This window comes from Colias croceus, chromosome 8 (genome assembly GCF_905220415.1).
Source record: "Colias croceus chromosome 8, ilColCroc2.1".
NCBI classification, from domain to species: domain Eukaryota; kingdom Metazoa; phylum Arthropoda; class Insecta; order Lepidoptera; family Pieridae; genus Colias; species Colias croceus.
The window spans coordinates 8,012,979-8,033,505 of NC_059544.1; the positions used below are offsets into that span (position 1 = coordinate 8,012,979).

Sequence of the window (20,527 nt, forward strand, 5' to 3'; positions counted from 1 at the left end):
TTATTTTTAGTAATTCATAAAACATTTCATAAAATACTAATATAAATTCACACTTGAGTGTACAATAAAGATAACGAATATAAAAATCATGTCGTCCTTACGAGTTCTAGAAAGTATTTTCTATAGACTGTCGGCATCAAAGCTATTTCCTTATTCTTGAAATACCATTTGTAGTCAGAAATAAATTATGAAAAATGATCAAGAGAGAGAGAAATTTTAAGCGCATTTTTAGAACAGACTGTAAGAGGGATGCTTTTTACAATTTAGAATATTTTAATTGCACGTTTATGTTAATTTTAAAATAGTGTAAAATGTTTTTTTATTGTTTCATTACCGTTATGATACGCTTATTTATTAAATGTATATTAAAAAAATATGAAATAATTTAGCGTAATGTAATGTAGATAGTAACTACATAGTCAAGAAATTTGTAAATAATTACTATATTATATTGTAAAATAATAAATAATTATCTCACTGTTTCATAGATCATTGAAATGTTTCAATCCTAAAATGTCTTGTGTATTATTAGCAATAATATACGATCTTCAGTAGTATGTACTTGTACGTTTTTAAATGCCAAGTTAAATAAAAGTGTGATTGATTTTGAAGGAAAAACAAATCTAGTTATTACGTTTCTTTAACATGTGAATAACACTGAAAAATCTGGTAAAACTACGCTAGCATTCCGATACATATAACACCGGTTTATTCACACGGACTACAAGATTACGCCAGGCAATATCACTGAAAACCGTTGGTTCTCGTTGGTTCAAGACAATTTTTAGTGCGTTTCAGTAAAACTCCTGTAATAAAAAAGTTTAAATCACTCTTTGTAAATAGTTGGTGTAGTTTTGTGATCGTTAAGTAGTTACCGGGATTCTCAACGTTTCTTGTTAGTCCTCCGAAGCTTTTATTATTTCTGTTTTTACAATTACGCTAATGAAAGTTTTAATTCAACGATGTTTAAGTTGGAAGTGTTTATTTGGTTTAATTATTCATTTATTAACACAACTGTTGCTTAACTTTTAACCATTAAGAATGGTTTTATAAATGTTTTAAGTTTGGTTTTAGTTTATGTTCATGCCGCATTTAATCGATAATTCTCGTTTGTATTACGATATTAATTTGAGAATGTAAAATACCCTGTTATTATGATTTATAACAACTTTATTAAATTTCATCAGTCACCAGTTTCAGACAGACACATTTTTAGGATTTAGTATCTATTATCTACACAATTTAAAAATGTATCGTTTTGCCCGTTTCTTATTTTTTGTACGACATAGAAAATAGACACAAGTGCAATAAATTACTGGTTATTGAGACGCAATATACTACTAAACTAAACTACTTCAGAAGCAAAAAATACATCACATCACATTATATTTCATATTCCTTTTTATATAATTGAGTTGATATTTATTGTGCAGGTCATCTGAGATGAGATCGCGCGCCTGCAAGCGGGGTCGATAGTGGCATCACAATGGCGTTAACAAGGCTCTGCTCCCGAGCGCTGCTGCTTACCTTTATGTTATTGTGCAAAGGTATGTTCAATATATTTTAAATTATATGTTCGGAGTTAATAAGTTTTTAAATTATTTGAAAGTTTACGCCCTTTATGTTCATATTTCTTTAGATACCTGTATCTAAATACCTACACATTCTTATAATGTGTTAATAGTGAATTTACAATTTAGCAGTATCATTTTTAAGACATTATTTGGAAGCCAGAAGAAGCTTAATCGCTTTGTAGTAATGCCTTTACATAAGATATTTATTTTCAATAAATTTAGTTTTCCGAGACATTAAAAACATTAAAACGAACTTGTCGTTTTCGAATCCCGCCTGTCAAATTACAAACTGCTAAAAAATATTCGACGAAAATCGCTGAAAGGTCTATTCATTGTCCTATTTAATAAAACCGATAAACTACTGCGATAACAAGGAATTCACAATGTCATTCACAAAATGTTTTTAATAAAGACTTGATTTTTCCATTAGGTACCATGCCTCTGTTCAGTAATATGATATATCATTTTTATACATTTATATCCATACTAGCTTTCCGCCCGCGGCTTCGCTCGCGTTTTCAAAGAAAACCCCGTTCCCGTAGGATTTACGGGATAAAACCTATCCTATGTCCTTTCTCGGGTATCGAAATATCTCTATACCAAATTTCATGCAAATTGGTTCAGTAGATAAGGCGTGATTGAGTAACAGACAGACAGACAGAGTTACTTTCGCATTTATAATATTAGTATGGATTGTTTTTCTTTTTACTTACACATCAATTGTTTATTTTTTAATTAAAAACGAACGCTACTCGCTTAGCACAATAACGCTCAACACTGTAAATAAACAAAATGTAAAAACTGTTTTATTAACTTTGCTCTTTCACACAGTGTTAAGTTTTTCTGTATCGTGATCATATTTGTTTAATAAAACATGACATTCACAGGGAAATTATTATTTATTATGTTACGAAAAAGCATTTTACCAATGAAAAGTCTATGCTGTTTATGATCTTTAAAAGTTAGACATTATGAATTCTCATTCCATCCCTTCAAGTTATATTTTCGACAGAATTTTCAGAATATTTCGCGAGATGATTTCCGCATCGACCAGAACTTTAGAAATGTGTATGGACAACGGAATTTCCGGTTCAGTCTTGAGACGGACAATGTGCATACAAAATATGGTACTGAATTTACTCGTCAAGTTGTCATTTTGTTAAGAAAGGAAAAGTTATAGACGTCGAAATTTCGAATAATATTTTATTTACTTAACTATGTTTATTTCATTTTGGGGATGTAGTATCGGATTTAATGTTCATTTCATTTTGGGGATGCTGAATTTGTCTCAGCCTGAATTAAAATAAAATAAACTCTTAAAAAAATATCCAGGCAGACCCACGACGAATAGCTGTTAAGAAATTTCAAAAAAGGTATTGCAATAAGGCACTATTATAATTGTTGACATTACCTACTAGAATGTAGCTTCAGTCTACGTCTCTCGCAATCGCCAGATAAAAATAACGTTAGATAAGCCTTCTTCTATAAATATCCTCTCTAGAAAAAAAAACACTCGTAGAAGCATTACTTATGTTACTAAATAACAATCTAATTGTCCCAAAATTGTTCTACAATATATATTATGTTAATACATTAACCCCTAACATGAGTTTGACCAACACACGTTAAATGACGTTCGTACGTCGTCTTGATAAAGTAAACTATTTTAGTACAATATGATATAACCTTAATCTGGCCTGTAACACAGGTTGCCAAATGGCCAGTGGATCGTGAGACGCCAGTTGACCCCGATACTATCGCCATTAAAACGTGATGTAGCTAGCTTAGTTTAACCCTTACATAGCGCTTAAAGCTAACAATTTACTGTTAATTCCAATTATGTGGTATACCTGTTGAGATTCGAGTATGTTGGATATAATATAGTAATGATGTTTTGATATGGATGATGTAATCTATATACATATAATAAATCTGTAGAAGGGTCAATTCTGTACATTGAAAATATTGAAAAAATAAATACCAGGGGGTGTTACTGGATCGATACCAAACCCAAATATGTGATTAAATCAATTTTTGTCTGTCTGTCTGTCTGTCTGTCTGTCTTTCTGTCTGTCTGTCTGTCTGTCTGTATGTGAAGGCATCACGTAAAAACTAACGGTTCGATTTCGATGAAACTTGGTATAATTATACCTTATTATCCTGGGCATAAAATAGGATACTTTTTATCCCGGAAAAATACGTAGAAAAAAAATCTTAACTTTTCCGCGCGGACGGAGTCGCGGGCGGAAGCTAGTGTTTAAATAAAAGTTAAACATAAATGCAACCAAGTCTTAAATCCACGTTCAAAGGAAATATTATAATTAAACTTCTAAGTTGGACACAGTCATACTCAATACTCATAGTAGAAGTAGTATTAACCATCATCATTCATTTAGTAACATGACACCGTACATTACGAACAAATTTCTGAAAAAAAACTATAGAAAAACTTGTTGTGTATAGGTAAAGATGTTTTTTATCTTCCTGTGGGTAAGCTTCCTGTGAAAATTATAACATTAATAAAAATAAAGAGAAGCCAAAATATCTATGTTCCGACTAACAACAACAATATATTAAGATTATTTATTCTCTTTCAATTTGTTATCTAACAAAACTGAGAGCAATAAGACGCTAAAGCGATGTGAATTTTTCATAAAACTTGACGATCCTTTAAACGGCAGAAGGTTTATGTATTTTTATAACTGTAAACAAAAAAAGGCTTTTGGTGCCTTTGAGCGTATGAACGTTGACTAAATATTTTTGTTTTTAGCGGATAGGCGTTTTATTTATTTCTTATATTCACATACCTACCTACGCACTATGTTGTGATATAGTGCGTAGGTAGCTTACAAAAGATGAACTATATAAAAAATACTGCATTGCTTCAACAATTTTTATAATACTAAGATATTTTATCTGTTTATTGTTATGTCTTTTAACATTTTATAAACGGAAATTTACAATCAGGCTTAATGTCTCCCTTATATTTTACATAATACCTTCGTTCTATTTTTGCAGAAAGCCACGGAAGACGCTCAGAACTTTTGTTTTTAATGAACCGTCACACGATTTTTTATGTTCTGTTTGAATAAAATATATTCGTCGCTTTTTATTGAAATTACCCTCGTGGCTGGAAGAAAAGAATTAAAATCGCATTAGGAAATCCCGTTTCCGCCCAACTTTTCCAGTGTCTGCGCAGAGTACCCGTGTATCGGAATAAATGGCTCAAACTCACTTTATTTATATAGTCTCGCTGAATATTTATACGGTTTTTCTCTAACATTCCCTTCTCCCGACGTTTCTGTATTCCGATTTCAGTTTAGAATGTTTTATATTAAATGCAAATTAATTTTATTAATACCTTGCATGCACGTTTCAGTTGAAAGTTTATGAAAGAACATATTAAAATTTCATATTAGAATTTTAATATAATAGCTACACAATGGTTCATTTTAATCTAAAGTAAGTAATTATGTTTAAAAAATGTTGTATTAACTTTGCATAAATATAAAATAATATATTCTAGATTATTTTTATATTCGGTGCAATAGTCCTAGGTCGAAACAAAAATTATATTATGAACATTAAAAATATAGAGAGTATACGGCGTCTAGCGTGAATTAATATCAATTAGAACTGTTATTAGTATTTTAATAAAATAACAATTTCGCAAGAAATAATAACGCAAGCCATCAAAAGTTGGGTATTATGAAAAATAACAAGAAATAGCGAGTCACGCCCGTATGGCTTAAATAGGATAATCGCGGAATGGCTACGAATAGACACTACCCACGCCAACCGCTCGTTTATTTACATGCTAAGCTCATATCATGCCCATATGGAAATATTACTTGCGTAGAGCAACCCTGACTGATGTTTCAACTGAAAAATATCTGAATATGATGTTCTTTCATCGCTTAATTAAATTAATGAAAATTTTGTCAGATATGCCGGCTCGCGTTCAGTCGGCTGTCGTTTATTATATCAGATTGTCGGTAGTGTTTCAAGCAATTAAATTATAGACTGCTTCTTTTGTCTATGTTGTAGATAGCGCCGTTTCGTGCGTTAGCATTCTTCAGACAATACTGTAATCTTGGGAACCGAAACAAATATCGGTCTTGTTGTTATAATGAAATATTAATATAAGTTGCCTCATTAATTAAGAAATATACATTTTTATACCTTACTTATACTTAAACAGCAATGAGAACATTAATAATGAATAAATGAATGAAAATGCTTTATTGTTTTAACAATAAATGCATAAAACAAAGACAATACTTAACGGAAACAACAAAGGTCGGCCTTATCTCTAAGTAGCGATCTCTACCAGGCAAAACATCGAGAGAAAATATTATAACTCTATGTTATAGTTTATGAAACAAATATCACATTTAATTCTTAATCCGTTTCATTTAAAATAGGTAATTCATTGAAATAAAAAGCGTCCTCAGAAGTTTTTTCTTACAAACACCTGAAAATTATTGGAAATAATACCAGTATAAATAATTCTGAATATTAACAAGATACAATGAACTCCTACAAAATGATTACGTATCTTCGGTTGTAACTCGCTGAACTCCAGGGCGAAAATTATTATAGAAGTCGAGTATGTAATTTCTGACTTAAGCGCTTTAAACACAAGGCAAATATTTCATTTGCACCAAGTTCTGACCCACAGGCGTTTGCTCGTTCTCGGAGTAACTTATTGTTTTACTTTGGCTAAGTCGCGCACACCTATGCAAACTTTATGCTGCAAAACTGTATTTATAGATATGATGCTTACTTCAACTATCTCAGTAAATTTCAAAGTTCTAAGAATCTAGGTACTAAGATATTATTACCTTCCTCATAAGACTAACCATATTGACTTCTGCTACATTAGTAGTTTACGTCTGGACTGAAATAATGCAGTATAATAAATGTCTCATAGTAGTAGCGAGTCCCAAACGTTTGGGCAGGAACTACATACGCATATTTTTATGGTAGAGTAAATAAAGGAGTATGTGGATCACCTGTTATTAAATGATCATTAGTGCTCATAAACACTCGCAACACTGATCCTTTGCAGATGCCTTGACGGCTGTTTAAAGACACAAGCTTTTTCGGCCTCTATGTTATTCGTAGTATTCCAGAGATTCATCCAATGTATAAGAAAGTTAGTAGTACGCACTTGGAAGTTTCAAAATTAATGTCACACAAACCACAAGTTCGCCCTTCGAACTGTCAGAAGAAAATAAAATGTTTAAGCATGTTTAAGCTCTAATGTTCTAGTCGTATTTAAATTTATTAAAAAAATGAATTCTGCAGCTCACATAAAATAAACATAATTTATAATGTAGGACTCGGGAGCTACCTCATAACGGAACAGCCGCCCATCCATAGTCCCTCTGATCTTTAATGTCTAAGAAATATCAATAACCAAACTTTTATGCTAACGACGCTGATTCCACATACGTATGATAATTTTGATCTTAACATTTGTAGGAACAGCATCTAATGTGTATTTTTATCGCTGCGATGTCCTACTTTTCACATTACTTATGCATAGAGTAGGGATTGAAACGAGCGTCATCGGTATTCAAACTGACTTCGCCGGGTTTAACCGCAACCCGCCTGAGACCCTGATTGTCTACAAACAAAGAATAACTAAAAATACATCGTCATTCTCTTAAATAAAATTTCTTTGAAGTTTCAAATTGTATTAGCGTCCTTAGAATTTCCAAGTTTTGTTGGTTGAACTTGTGTTTTATGACATGGAATAAGCTCATTACTTTGAAGGTATTCAAGTTTTAAGTTCATTAATAGTCTTAAAATAGTACATTAAAATAGTTCGTACTATCGATTTTATATTGAAGATACCCCGGGCAGTTTACTTTATTTTGCTTGCACAAATTAAAATTGCTTAAAAATATATAATAATATATAACACACAATCATCGAATGTTGTGACCAAGCAGCAACATAATTTTTATTAATAAACATAATTTGTGCTCCCTCTATTACATTTTTACCAATAAACTTTGAGGTTTATTCTCTACTCCCACAGGTTCCACACAACCGTATATTCCCAAACAAACCAAAGTTTGTAATGAACACTATGAGCTAAAGTTACCAATTTTGTTACATACATTTTATGATGTCATATATACTCCAAGTACCAGTACAAACAATATTATTTCCTCTAATATAGGTATACAATATTCTTCAAAATGTAATATAGATAACTAGCTTTCCGCCTGCGGTTTCGCCCGCGTTTTCAAAGAAAAACCCGCAGAGTTCCCGTTCTCGTGGGATTTCCGGGATAAAAACTATCCTATATTACGCGTGGATAATTTAGCTTTCGAATGGTGAAAGAATTTTTAACATCGGTCCAGTAGTTTACGAGCCTATTCATTACAATCAAACAAACAAAGTTTTCCTCTTTATAATATTGGTGTAGATAAAGTATAGGTACCTACATAATATTATAATGTGTAGTGAAAAAGATTAAGAAAAAATATATTATACAACAATAATTATGTAAATAGAAATTCGTCCGATTCATTATTAATCTCGTCAAATAGTATCCGACCGCTGATTTGGTAATATAAGCTATACTTACAACTTTATTTAAGTAATAAGAACTTGGTCCAGACTCCCGCATCAAATAATCTCGTGCAAATCCATTCAAGTTAAAGAGCAAACATGAAACAATGCTAAAAATCTGTCTCGTTCGGTATCGAATTTGCTTTGTGATGTATTTTCATAATACGTGAAGGTATTTGTGTAATAATTTTACATGTATTCGAAATATGTTGATGCTAATTTATGAGTCAGGATTAAATGAAGAGGTATGCTTTCTTATAAAATCGAAATTTAAGCAAAATGTAAACATAGGTTTTGCCACATTATAATTAAAGCGAGACTCATAAAAAATAAGAGTTCTTTCTTTAAAAATTATAATCAATACAAATTATATTAATTTTTAACCGAAATCAAAAAAAGGAGGAGGTTATCAATTCGGCCGGTATGTTTTTTTTTTATGTATGTACACCGATTACTCCGAGGTTTCTGAACCGATTTACGTGATTCTTTTTTTGTTCGATGCGGGATGGTGTCGAATTAGTCCCATAAAAATTTTATTCGGATAGGCCCAGTATTTTTTATTTTATGAGCATTTTTGTCTGTAGGTATTTGTAAACTTTGCAAGTGAAAGTTTGAAGTCGGTTGTTTTTAACGCAGTTATCACTTGTTGAAATGTAGAAAGATGATAGTTTCAAAAACCATATTATAGGTACAGAGCTAATGCTGTCCCGCAACTCGTTAAAGTTATGATGAGAGCAAGACTTATTAGTCTTATCGAGAGATCTTAACAAAGCTTCTTAGTTCTTGAGCTTTTGCCTTCAACTAGTACTATACTAATATTGTATTCTTTAGTATTACAAATCAATTAGATACTTCGTATTAACATATATTTTAAGACATTTAAATTTTTATTCATTTATTCAAATTCGTTGTAATTTGCATATAAGTCATGTGTAAAAATATATCTTTAGAATACAAAGTTCAGAACAAATAATATTTTATATTTGGCAACACAAATCATCGGAGCATGTGCAATATCTTTCTTTCAAATGACTTTCAATTTTCTTATATCATTTTCCAGCTTTGCGTGAGTGAATTTATGCTTTACATGGGACAAAACTAATAATTTTAGTACCTATTCATAAGTATGTGTATTTATATAGGTTAGGTATGTACAGGAGTAAGGTAACAAAGACATAATTTCCAGGGTGGTATCAATACTTTTAATTTTGAGTCCCCACCGCAGTATCCGCTGATATAATTTATGAAATACGACATAATAACGTCTTTAATAAAAGCTACATTGTCGTTTCCGAGGATAAAACTCTTGACATTATTGTTATTGGGTTATATTTTGATAAGGGGATTAAGTAACAGCTCCTAGTTTACGTGAGGTATAAATTCGGTATGGCCTTGTTGTGGTGCTGTTTCATTATGAACGTTTTTGTTTTCCTTAATATATTGCTAGAAATTTGTAAAACAAGCTGTATAATTTGAAAGGACCTAAAACCACAAATTAAAATTATATTTATGGCGATTTCAAATAATGTTGTCAGGGAAAAATTGAGGTCAAAGAATATATATTTTCTGTTTATAATTGTTTGCGGGTTTCAACAGTTTATTAAACGGTGTAATTTAATAACTTCTAATAAATATTTTCTCATAGCCAGAATACAGATTGTTATTTCAGGAATTTCAACAATTATAGATTAAAATTTTGGTCCTTCACGATAAAGTAGAGAACGGAGAGGTGTAATTTTCTTCATAACTTGCCAGTTATCTACCACAAACAGTTAAACTCTACCTTTAGGCTTTAATGTACTATGTCAAAACAATAGCTCATCAAGTTTTATGTATAAAATCTTACTCCATCGTTAGTCGTCATGAATAATGCTTAGATACTCACATTACCCGTGACATATGCACTCACCGCCAATAAAATATTTACCGTCCGTAATAATATGATTTCATCACTGAAGTGCGCCGTGAAAAGGAAACAATTTCCGCCTCATGAATAAAATTTTAAGGTACGTATGCAAATCCCCATTTCCACACATTCAGGGAAATGTCTCTGTAATGGTGTCATATGGGGTGAAATTTTTACAGGCTGTCAATAAACTCAGTTTTGTGAATAAACACAAGCAAGCGTATCACTACATAGTATAAAACAAAGTCGCTTTCTCTGTCCCTATGACACTATGTATGCTTAAATCTTTAAAACTACGCAACGGATTTTGATGTGATTTTTTTAAATAGATAGAGTGATTCAAGGGTAAAGTTTTAGTATATAACTTATTAGGTTTTAGACAAAGCGGGCGAAGCCGAGGGTGGTAAGATAGTATATCATAAAATAAAAACGGAAAGGGAACAATAATGTAGTATAGCTTTTCGGCGATACATGTAATCAATTAAAAAATAGCTCGCATTTATAAGCTTTATTGCCAAAGTAATTACAATCTCACGTTGCTGCAACTAGTGTATCCAGCGTCCAAGTCTCTCATCTTACGCTACATCATACTATGAATACGTCAGTATACAGCCAAATTAACGCCAGCATTCTGAGGTGCTGCGATAATCTCCCTACAAGCGTCTCGGTGCAAGCACAAGCCCGTTTCTCTGACACTGGTGAATTCATAGTCTCAAATATGTAGTAGCATCTTACATTTACAGAATGCAAAACAATACAACTGGTGCATCGACATGATCCTTTTCATTCGGCAAAGCGTATACGTAACTGATAAAATCAAGCCAATAAAACCACGTGACTGTGATTTCACAATCTAATATCTAATATATATTATAAAGGCGAAAGTTTGTATGGATGTATGGATGTATGGATGTTTGTTACTCTTTCACGTAAAAACTACTGAACCAATTACAATGAAATTTAGCACACATATAGAGGGTAACTTGGATTAACACATAGGATAGTTTTTATCCCGAAAACGGGAACTATGCGGGTTTTCCTTTGCAAACGCGGGCGAAGCCGCGGGCGGAAATCTAGTTATCTTATAAAGGAAACATTTTATACAAAACAAAACATCATTATTTTGATTTGTTCACGTGCGATTTACTCACGTGTTCCAGATTGGAAACAGCTTGTACGTAAAAGAGCTTATTATTCTTAATTTTGTCGACGCATATTTCAATTCTATTTTTCCTAACTGGCTCAAATTTTTGATAAATAATTTTTATACCTACACTAATAATAATTTTTAGTGCCTGTTATTTTAAACGATTTAAACTTCACTTATATATTTATAGTTATATCTCTATGCTAAGCTTTCTACAGACAAAAACTTAAAAAAATACACTTCCACATACAGGTATAATATTAGTAAGGATTGTAATATTACTATGCTGGATAAAATCTCCGTGTTATAAAATAACTATTCAACGTTTAATTTTAATATTAACATCAGTAAATAATCTCTGTATAACATAATTTAAACACAGTTTAAACTTCAGAATGAAATAATCCCCTCAATTGAGACACCTTACATTTTACGGGTTAATCAAACATACCGGACTGTTATTTTAGGATTATTTTAATTAAACTTTAAACCATATTTGCAGGAACACCTAAATACACATACACTGTGTGATGTACGGATGTCCGAGATGTTTATTTTAAGTTATGAGTTTGATTTATCTTTAAATTTAGATTAATAAAGTACGATCTAAATATTATTTAATTTCAGTCAAATTTTAAAAGTAACAAGGATTTTGTGGCAATTTTTATTTATTTTAGATTAGACTTAAATTCATCCTTTAGCAAGTTAAAATTCATTGCCATTTTTCAAAACGATTTATCTTACATCAGTTGAAGGTATTGGTGTCAGTTTGTTTGAAGAGGAAATTTCTAATATGTAACTCAATTTAATGATTAATATGCTCCCGGAATCACAGACACAATAGAAAATCTATTGTGTCGTGGACCGATCGGGCCACTGGGGGGCTCAATGGGTTAAATTAAATCACGTAGACTTTATTCCTGAATAATAAATAACACTTACAAATCAAAAGTTAGAGTCCAAGTTATTGTCAGTCTAACCATACTATATTAGAGCATTAAATATGAATTTTATTCGGGAAAAGTTTCCTTAGTCTGCTCTTTCTATTATTTATGAAAACATTATATATTTGTGTGTTGATTTAAATATTATATATTTTTTGAGCCAATTTTTCTGGAATTATACTTATTCATACAATTAGTATTCAAAATCAGATTTGATTGCTTGCGCTTGCATATCTATTATAATTTTAATATCTACTTAATATTATATTTATGAAATATAATCGAAATTTTTCTTGTTCAATAGTATATTAATTAACAGTGCTAAAACAATAACTAACTATTAAAACAAGGATTCTTTCATATAAAAAAAATAAATGAATACGTTATAACACCAGTAGCAGTGACTTGTATGAATGTCAGTCTGTAAAAAATAAGGTTATTACATCGATTTATTGAGTCTTACTCCCAAACAATATTTGTTCCTCATTTTTTAAACGTCCATGATAACAAAAAATGGATGTTTCATATGAATTAAATAGCAATCTCGCAATATACCTGCTATCACATTTTGGGAAAAACGTTGACACTAAATGAAGGATTGGCTGTACCTCTTTCAATCTTTAGAACTCTGCCAGTATATTTATCAAACTCGAACAGCGAATAAGTTATGCATAACATATAAATTGACTACGTTGAAGCGATATCATAAATATTCAGTTGGCGACGGGTAGGACGGTTACAATCAACTGTTTCTATTAAATTGCAATATCACGTTTAGTGATTGCATAGTAAACTAAAAACGCTTTCAGAAAATTTATCTAGATCGGAACTTATTTCGATTGCTTTTGATTAAATTGATAGGAAACGTTTCGATGCGAATTGATGAATGAATTTAACAAATATATACTGAATGAAATAAATTGAGGCGAATTTTGCAGGGAGTATTAAGTCCGAAATTGGTTTCCAATGAAAAATATTAATGTTTTAATTTATAGACGTTTTTGGCGTCGATCGAGCCTAGAAAGTTCACTGGCGGAAGGAGAAATCACGCAATATTTGCGCATGTTATATTACAGTGTGTATGATTAAGTGTTGTTTCCAAGCAAATAAACTTTGTGTACGCTAAAGTAAGAGTAATGCGGAAGGAAATTGTTTGGACTTAATGATCGTACGCAGCTCCCTTGGGTGATATTTTCATAGCACAAGCTTGCAGCTCTGTTGTTTGCTCCGTGGCACCACATATATCTTATTATATAGGACTGGAAGTATCATTTTTTACAATAAGGCCCGGCGCAGATATGGCGAGGCGCAGTGCATTTTTCATTATCAAACTATTATCGACATTGTCCTAATTAAAATAGTATTCAAAATCAAATAATAACAATTTAGTCCCGAGGAGCATCGAAGCGTCACATGCGATAGAAATTAATAAAAATTAATAATTTTTTATTTATGAATAAATAAGTTTTCATCTATATATATGTAGATTTAAGTATAACAATTTTGGTGTTCAAATTATATTTTTCCTTGGCGAAATTTGTGCAGAATTTTTAAACGTGTTGGAATATAAAGTGAAACATTTGCCAATTTTGTTTCAATGAAGGACGCGAACTACGAAGATATTTCAGGCTTTAGTACATCAAGTTAATTCAACTTAGCTCTGGCACACACGACTTTAATTGAATATTTAATATCAACTTAATCTTATTTAGATTTATATTTCAAAAGATTTCAATCTTTATAAATAGATTTTTTCTATCGCAACATCTAAAATAAAGGTATCTTTTTGCCAATGGCCAACCTTTAACCCTCAAATGACCAGTTTATTTCTATACTCATTATGGTAAAAGAGTTCCTAGTTCCCTCGGGCTCTGGAATTGCGATTTTTTCCTAATTTTACGTAATATTTGACTGCTTAAATGATTTTGCGCTCTTTTTACTTCATATGGATGAACACACATGTAGGTTACCTGTAATAATAAATTAAGATATAGTTGTATGAGGAATTATAAGGAATAATAAGGAATAAACAAACTTTTAAGTCTATGTAAAAATTATTAAATCAATTTATTTTATATTAATTTCATGCAGCGGCTTCGTTTCTCAGAATAATAATACATATATCCCAATTCCCACATGCTATTATGTATTAGATTCCTCTGTTCTAAAAATTAAGCGATTCTGGATTCAGAATCACATTATAATGATTAAAATAATATAAGTTTTGATTTCAATACTCGTAATGAACGGAAATATAATCCATAATCATGTCCATAAATGTTTAATATGAAAGCTTAAATTGGCTTCTTTGTAGAGATTGTATCTATTTTATCTATAGCGATTGTTTATTAGTCTGGCAAAGCCGCAATACCTAAAAATGTAATAAATTTTGACATTGGGCAGATCTCGATATCGTTAAATCATAATTTACTTTTTATGACTCGGTTAAATCATTAATTTATAATATAAATAAGTAATAAACTAGTATCGCACGGAATATTAGTTTATGCTTTATGTAGAACACGTTAGTCAAGGGTATTTGAATGCACTTGTCTGAAAACTACAATAAAACATGTTGTTGTATGTATGCAGTAACAAGAAAACAAAATCTAAAGCAAAGCCATCAGATAGTTAATTGAATGGAAAGTTAATATAATATAAATGGAGTGATAATAAAATTTTAATTTATGCACCATTGATTAATACGAGTATTACAGTTTTGAAACATCAATTACTACATACACATTCAATAATATAAAGAGGCACGTAATGATGGCACGTAAGTTGTGAAAAATAAGCTAACAGACTAAGTTAAAAGCATTTAAATACAACTGAGAATTAAAATTAACAGAATACCATTTCGCTTGTTATTGCTGTTTTATGTTAACAAAGCGGCGGGAAAAAATATAGTTATTATCTGTTACAAAACGGGGATCGTCGTACCATTAAAAGATGTAATTAGAAGTAAGTAGCCATTGTTCGTGATAAATAGCGAGACTTATCACAAATTTCTCTCATTTTCATCTCAATTATTGGTATACTCAATTTTACATTGATTAATTTTCAATCTACTCCAAAAAGGGAGGAGCTTATTAATTAGCTTTTGTTTTTGAGTTTGTTACCTTGTATCATTCTTCCTTAATTTGAAAGCTTCCTCTCCTTCCGGTTGGTCACATTTGGATTTTCCAACTTCTGACCATTTCAAGGCGGTTTAGATTTTTGTTAAAAAAAGTGTGTTAATCATTTAGTACATGTTTGGTTAAATGAAGGAGATCATGACTCCTTCATTTATCGAAATAAGGTGAAGATGATGATAAAAAAACGAATAAAGTACTTACAGTTAATAACCCATCGACACGCATGGGCTTCAACAAATATCGTAAGAACCTGATATTTAATCCAGAACTAATATAACATTAAAAAGTTCCCATAAATCCCATGTAAAATGAATCTACTGTTCAAATTTTATGTCCACTGGTGAGTCTCAGTGGTTTCAGTTTGACATAAATGAATTAGCCGCTGGTCCCGACGTGGTCCCGACATACACATTACACACATTGTGATCTGTTTGTTTGTACAGATTTTTCCTTCATTTTCCTGCTATTATTACATACATGTTATATGCCAGTATTTTAGTACTGTATTCAATTGTTAAAAATACGCTTTAATACTGGCATTCGGGAATATTTTCTTACTATGCGATTCACGCAGTAAAATGTTTAGATTTTTTAAACAATTATGAAATTATATTCCTTATTACAATTATAACAACTCAAATATCACCGAACGCAACGAAAATTTAACCAAAAGATAAAGTATCGTAACCCTACTTTGAGCAAATTTTTTTCAACAAGACTTCTCAGTCTTATTTTTTTATTATCATTAAAAAGAAAAGCATTAATTATACAAAATTTGTATACAAATATGACCGTTTGTAACGTCCAGCCAAATTGAAACAAATTGCTAACCATACGTTATTTGCTTGCCGCGAATCGCATAAATTATTTGATGAACAAGAGGCGTGATGAGTCCACAAAATATACCGAAAATACTTCGTTAGCGCCTCTAATGACCAATTGTGCAGCCGTTCCGAGCCTGCGAAATTTATCGTTTGTTTGTGAATACATTAACTACTTTTGTTTGATTTAATTGATGTAATTTCAATTTTTGTAATGGATTTTTAATTTTATTACTAATTACGTACGTGAGGTTTTGTCTGTAAGTTATATTATTAGGGATTATTATAATTATAATAATCCCAACTCACAGCATTCAGAGATAAAAATATCAACAAACATTTCTTATAAGCATTGTATTCTAGTATTTGAAAACTATTAATAAAGTGTTTATAAAAAGAAAGTAATTCTAGAAATAGACTACACAAGTTTATTAATAAAAAGGAGAGCAGTATAAGCGAAATATATATCTATTACAAAACAATCCAATCTACTTAAAACGATTACATTTTAAACGGCCTCATAATACGACTAATCGTCTAATAAGTAACTGCTACTGACCACTTGTGTTTAAACCTCATTCAATGAAAACATTTAAAGATAGAAATAAAATTACTGTTTGTTTTAGAAGTTAGAAATAAGACAATAACTGTTTATTTTAAGTTAAATTCCACTGCATTTACTAATGAATGAACTCAGCAAATTATTATCAAGATATACGAGTATTGTAATGGAATATTGTTATGCAAAATCGTGGCGTGCCAGGAATAATTTGAGAGTGATGATAACAGATACTTCCTCGATTGAACTGGCCCGCAGTGCAATAGGGATGCAATTTGCTTATAAAGCAATTCTCGGATGACAACGATAACTTGTTTAAGTTAATTGCTTATACCTTCTTTAAGCATGAACATTTCACTTATCAATTTATTTAAGAGGCACACTAATAAGACCTATTAGAATATAATAAAAATAAAAAGACACTTGGGACCTATTAGAATGAAGTATATAATATATTATAATCTTCAAAAGCATGCCATGCAAGCTTCATGTTCTACAGAGTGCGCTTCCTAAACTAAAAGTTAATCAATTTCACCCCTAAAAATCATCATGGAAAAAAAATTATCGTCCTCAGACTTTGCCCTCTATCTAAAGATCTCAATAAGACGACGAATGACCTTTTTAATCGCATAGTGAAAAAAACATCTAACCGGTATAAATAGTGAAATATAAAAGACGTGTGGCACAATGCTGAATGTAATTGAATCTCGTCTGAAGAGCCGGAGCGTCGTGGTGTGTGCGTCCACGACAATAATCTTATTATTGTTTTATAATCCGACTCGAATCTCGGGACAATGGATGCGATGATGTGGCACTTTCAATGTTTCGCATTTCCGTTTAACAGCGCTTTAATTTACGTATGTTCTGTTTAAATGTAAAGCGCCTTATGGAGAGAATTTTATTGTTTTTTTATTCAGAATTTTTAACAATTAAATGATGGAAAAATGGAGGTAAATAATTGTTTAACTGATGCGGCCTTCAGCGGCTCAGACAAATTTCATTTCATTACAGCGATGAAGCAGAACTTGTTAATTTATTTCTGTAGGTAACTAACGATATACGAGGCCCATTCTTTTCCATAAGAATGTAATCAAAACAAACGAACACCAATGAAATAGAAACTAAATCGTGCAATTCTTTTACAGAAAAAAGTTCGGCTGTGTTCGGGGACCATAACGTTGGCAGCAGTCCATAAAGCTCGCAAAAAAAAACTAGAAAACAAATAAATGTCCGTCGTCTGTTATGTCAAATCTGTGCAATACGTGCGAGCGCGATGCGAGCTGATTTTATAGCGCCATAAAATCTCGTAAAACGCGACCTTAAATCACAACGCTACGTCATATTTCATCGTTCTGCTTGTCAATGTTTATTTTATATCATATTTTAGAGATGCTCCCCGAATAAATCTCGTTCAGATTGATATACATTAAGGTCACGTAGTTTTGGCAGCGGCGCTTAGTTACAGTGTTTTCCCGCTCTCTGTGGTTTGAGCCATGTTGACATGTGGCGGCTATTATTGTCGTATTTTAGTAAAGCGCAAGCATTTATTTCGTTGCTAGATTTTCTCGAAAAATTTCTTATATAAAGTACTGCCAATTTCTTTCAAGTTTTGGGTAACAGCTGCAATTTCTTTACGTAAGATACACAACTAGGGGTCTTGGCTTTACTTTGTTACATTTGTGTCTTTATCTATTTGTCTTTAAGTGTTCGATCTATTATTAACTTTAAGAAAACATTTAAATACCTATATGAAAATAAACATGTTAACCAGCGGTCAGTTATTATGATTACATATTATATTGTCCGTCCGCGCCGTTGAAAAGATCAACACTCGAGCTTGAACTTTGAACCGTAAGTAAGCTGGGCAGATACTCGGCACGTCATCGCGCAGAAGTAATCCACTTAGGATTAGTCAACAAGGAGGGCTCGCGACAAGCTGTTAGCAAGCAACTCATAAAAGGCGTCGACGGTATTGTTCGCAGTTGTATTAGGCTTTAATCCTGTCGCGAGCCGCGAGCACTCGTTAGCTTGATTGTTCTGTCGCACCAGATGGTCGCCGTAATCCGAGCCGGCACAGGCTGCCCGCACCTCCCGCCCTCCCCTCGCCCGTGCCGCCCCGCCCCCGCGCCCTCCTCTACGAAAATATAGCCTCTTTGTGTATGTTGCATCTGCAGGTAAATTGTGCGCTAAAATTGGGCCGTACGTTACTGAGAACGTGCCCCTTTCATATGAATGCAATTGCAATGAATTATACGTGAAAACGTATTGTTATCAGCGCAGCTTTCTTGTGTCATTCTTTATTCAGGAGCGTGAAAATATTTTGCTTTGTACATTCAACTTTGGTGTTAGTTTTAAAAGCATTGTCGAGTATAAACAAATTAACTTGAATTATGCGACAGCACAAACTGTTTTTATCAAAATAGTAAAAATAATTTTTGTTTTGATTTTTAGGGTTCAACGAACGCGCTTTGAAATATTTTATCGTTTATCAATAAATAAGTTGTGTATTTTCAAAAACAATTAAAGTACATACATAAAACTGTTTAATATTACTTTAAAATGCAAAGTACATTGTCTAATGCCAGAGTCACGACCACTCGTAATAATACAGTGAACGCGCAGTCGTAAAGAATTCATATATATCATAGTTAACACAGATTCACGAAAACTGGAAAATAGTAGCAAGAATAGCACACGGACTATTACCGGTAATGTTTGCTCACCAATCATGTAGCATTCCTAACCCATAGTGTTTGTTCAGAAAGCTTTTGTACACACAGTTTGAAAGTGCAATGCTCCAGCGATTAGTGAAACGGAGGCGGATGATCTAGTTACAGTACAGTCACTGTCATTAACATCTAATTAACATATCCAAACATCGCTCACATTTAAGTAAAGGTTAGGCTTGACGCACACTGGGCCGTTCACGTAACACGTGAGTAAGCTTCTGTTATTGGCGTGTCGTACGTGGACTATGTATTTGATAGGTTCCAGTATTGTAAATACCGCGTAACAATACATTACATATATTTTCACGTGTAGTTAAATGCTGAATCTAATTGAAGCATAGCAAGAAACATTATATAATTTTACGTAATATCGTTAATATTTTCTCATTAAATAAATCCTTTGTTTTATTTTAAATTAATGAATCCAATTAGGAAAGATTTAATTATTACAAGCACTTGAAAACCTTTCAATGAAAAAAAAGCTTTCAAAAACATCGATAGCGAACATAGAGAGTTTAATCAGACATTTATCATAGTGAGTTTCAGAAATTAAACTTTCATATAAAAATTCGTAACAGTAAAACGTGAAACAGAACAACGATTTGTCAAGGAAAAAACTGAACACACATTTAGCCGCAATAGCCTGTCCGTACATAAGATGCATGTCACGCAGAGCGTCACGTCTGTGTAATATGTGTCGAGCTTTATCCAATCCGCTGCGGAATAGTGGCTTTTGGCCACTCGAAGCGCAATTATTGTACTTTGGCTATTGTCCGCACAAACATAGCTGTTTGTTGAGCAAACGTTAGCGAGCGAGCAACCAGATTAGCTCTTTGTTGACGGTTTGGCTTTAAAGATTATCCATTCGACTCTCTGTTTTGTCTTTCACTTTAGAGTGGACTGAGTACGAAGTTACGGGGTAATATTTGGTGCGGTAATTGGGAACTTGGTCAATTTATATTTGCGGAGATAAAGACTCTTTTTGACGTAATTGTGTATTATTAAAGTCACTGTAAACAACATAATAAATTATTATTTCTACTAGTAAATAACAACATTGTAATACCTATCCACATGTAATTAGAAGAATATAAATGAGCTTACCTATTATATTTTTTACTC

At 32.0% G+C, this 20,527-nt stretch overlaps 1 protein-coding gene across 1 annotated transcript in view; it reads left to right on the forward strand.

The window, feature by feature from the left end:
• Positions 1–20,527, forward strand: part of LOC123693889 — a 76,694-nt gene that overhangs the window by 24,857 nt on the left and 31,310 nt on the right. Inside the window, exon 2 of the mRNA XM_045639155.1 lies at positions 1,434–1,547. Coding sequence (XP_045495111.1) covers positions 1,487–1,547 — 61 coding nt within the window. The 5' untranslated portion in view covers positions 1,434–1,486. The remainder of the gene's footprint in view (positions 1–1,433; positions 1,548–20,527) is intronic.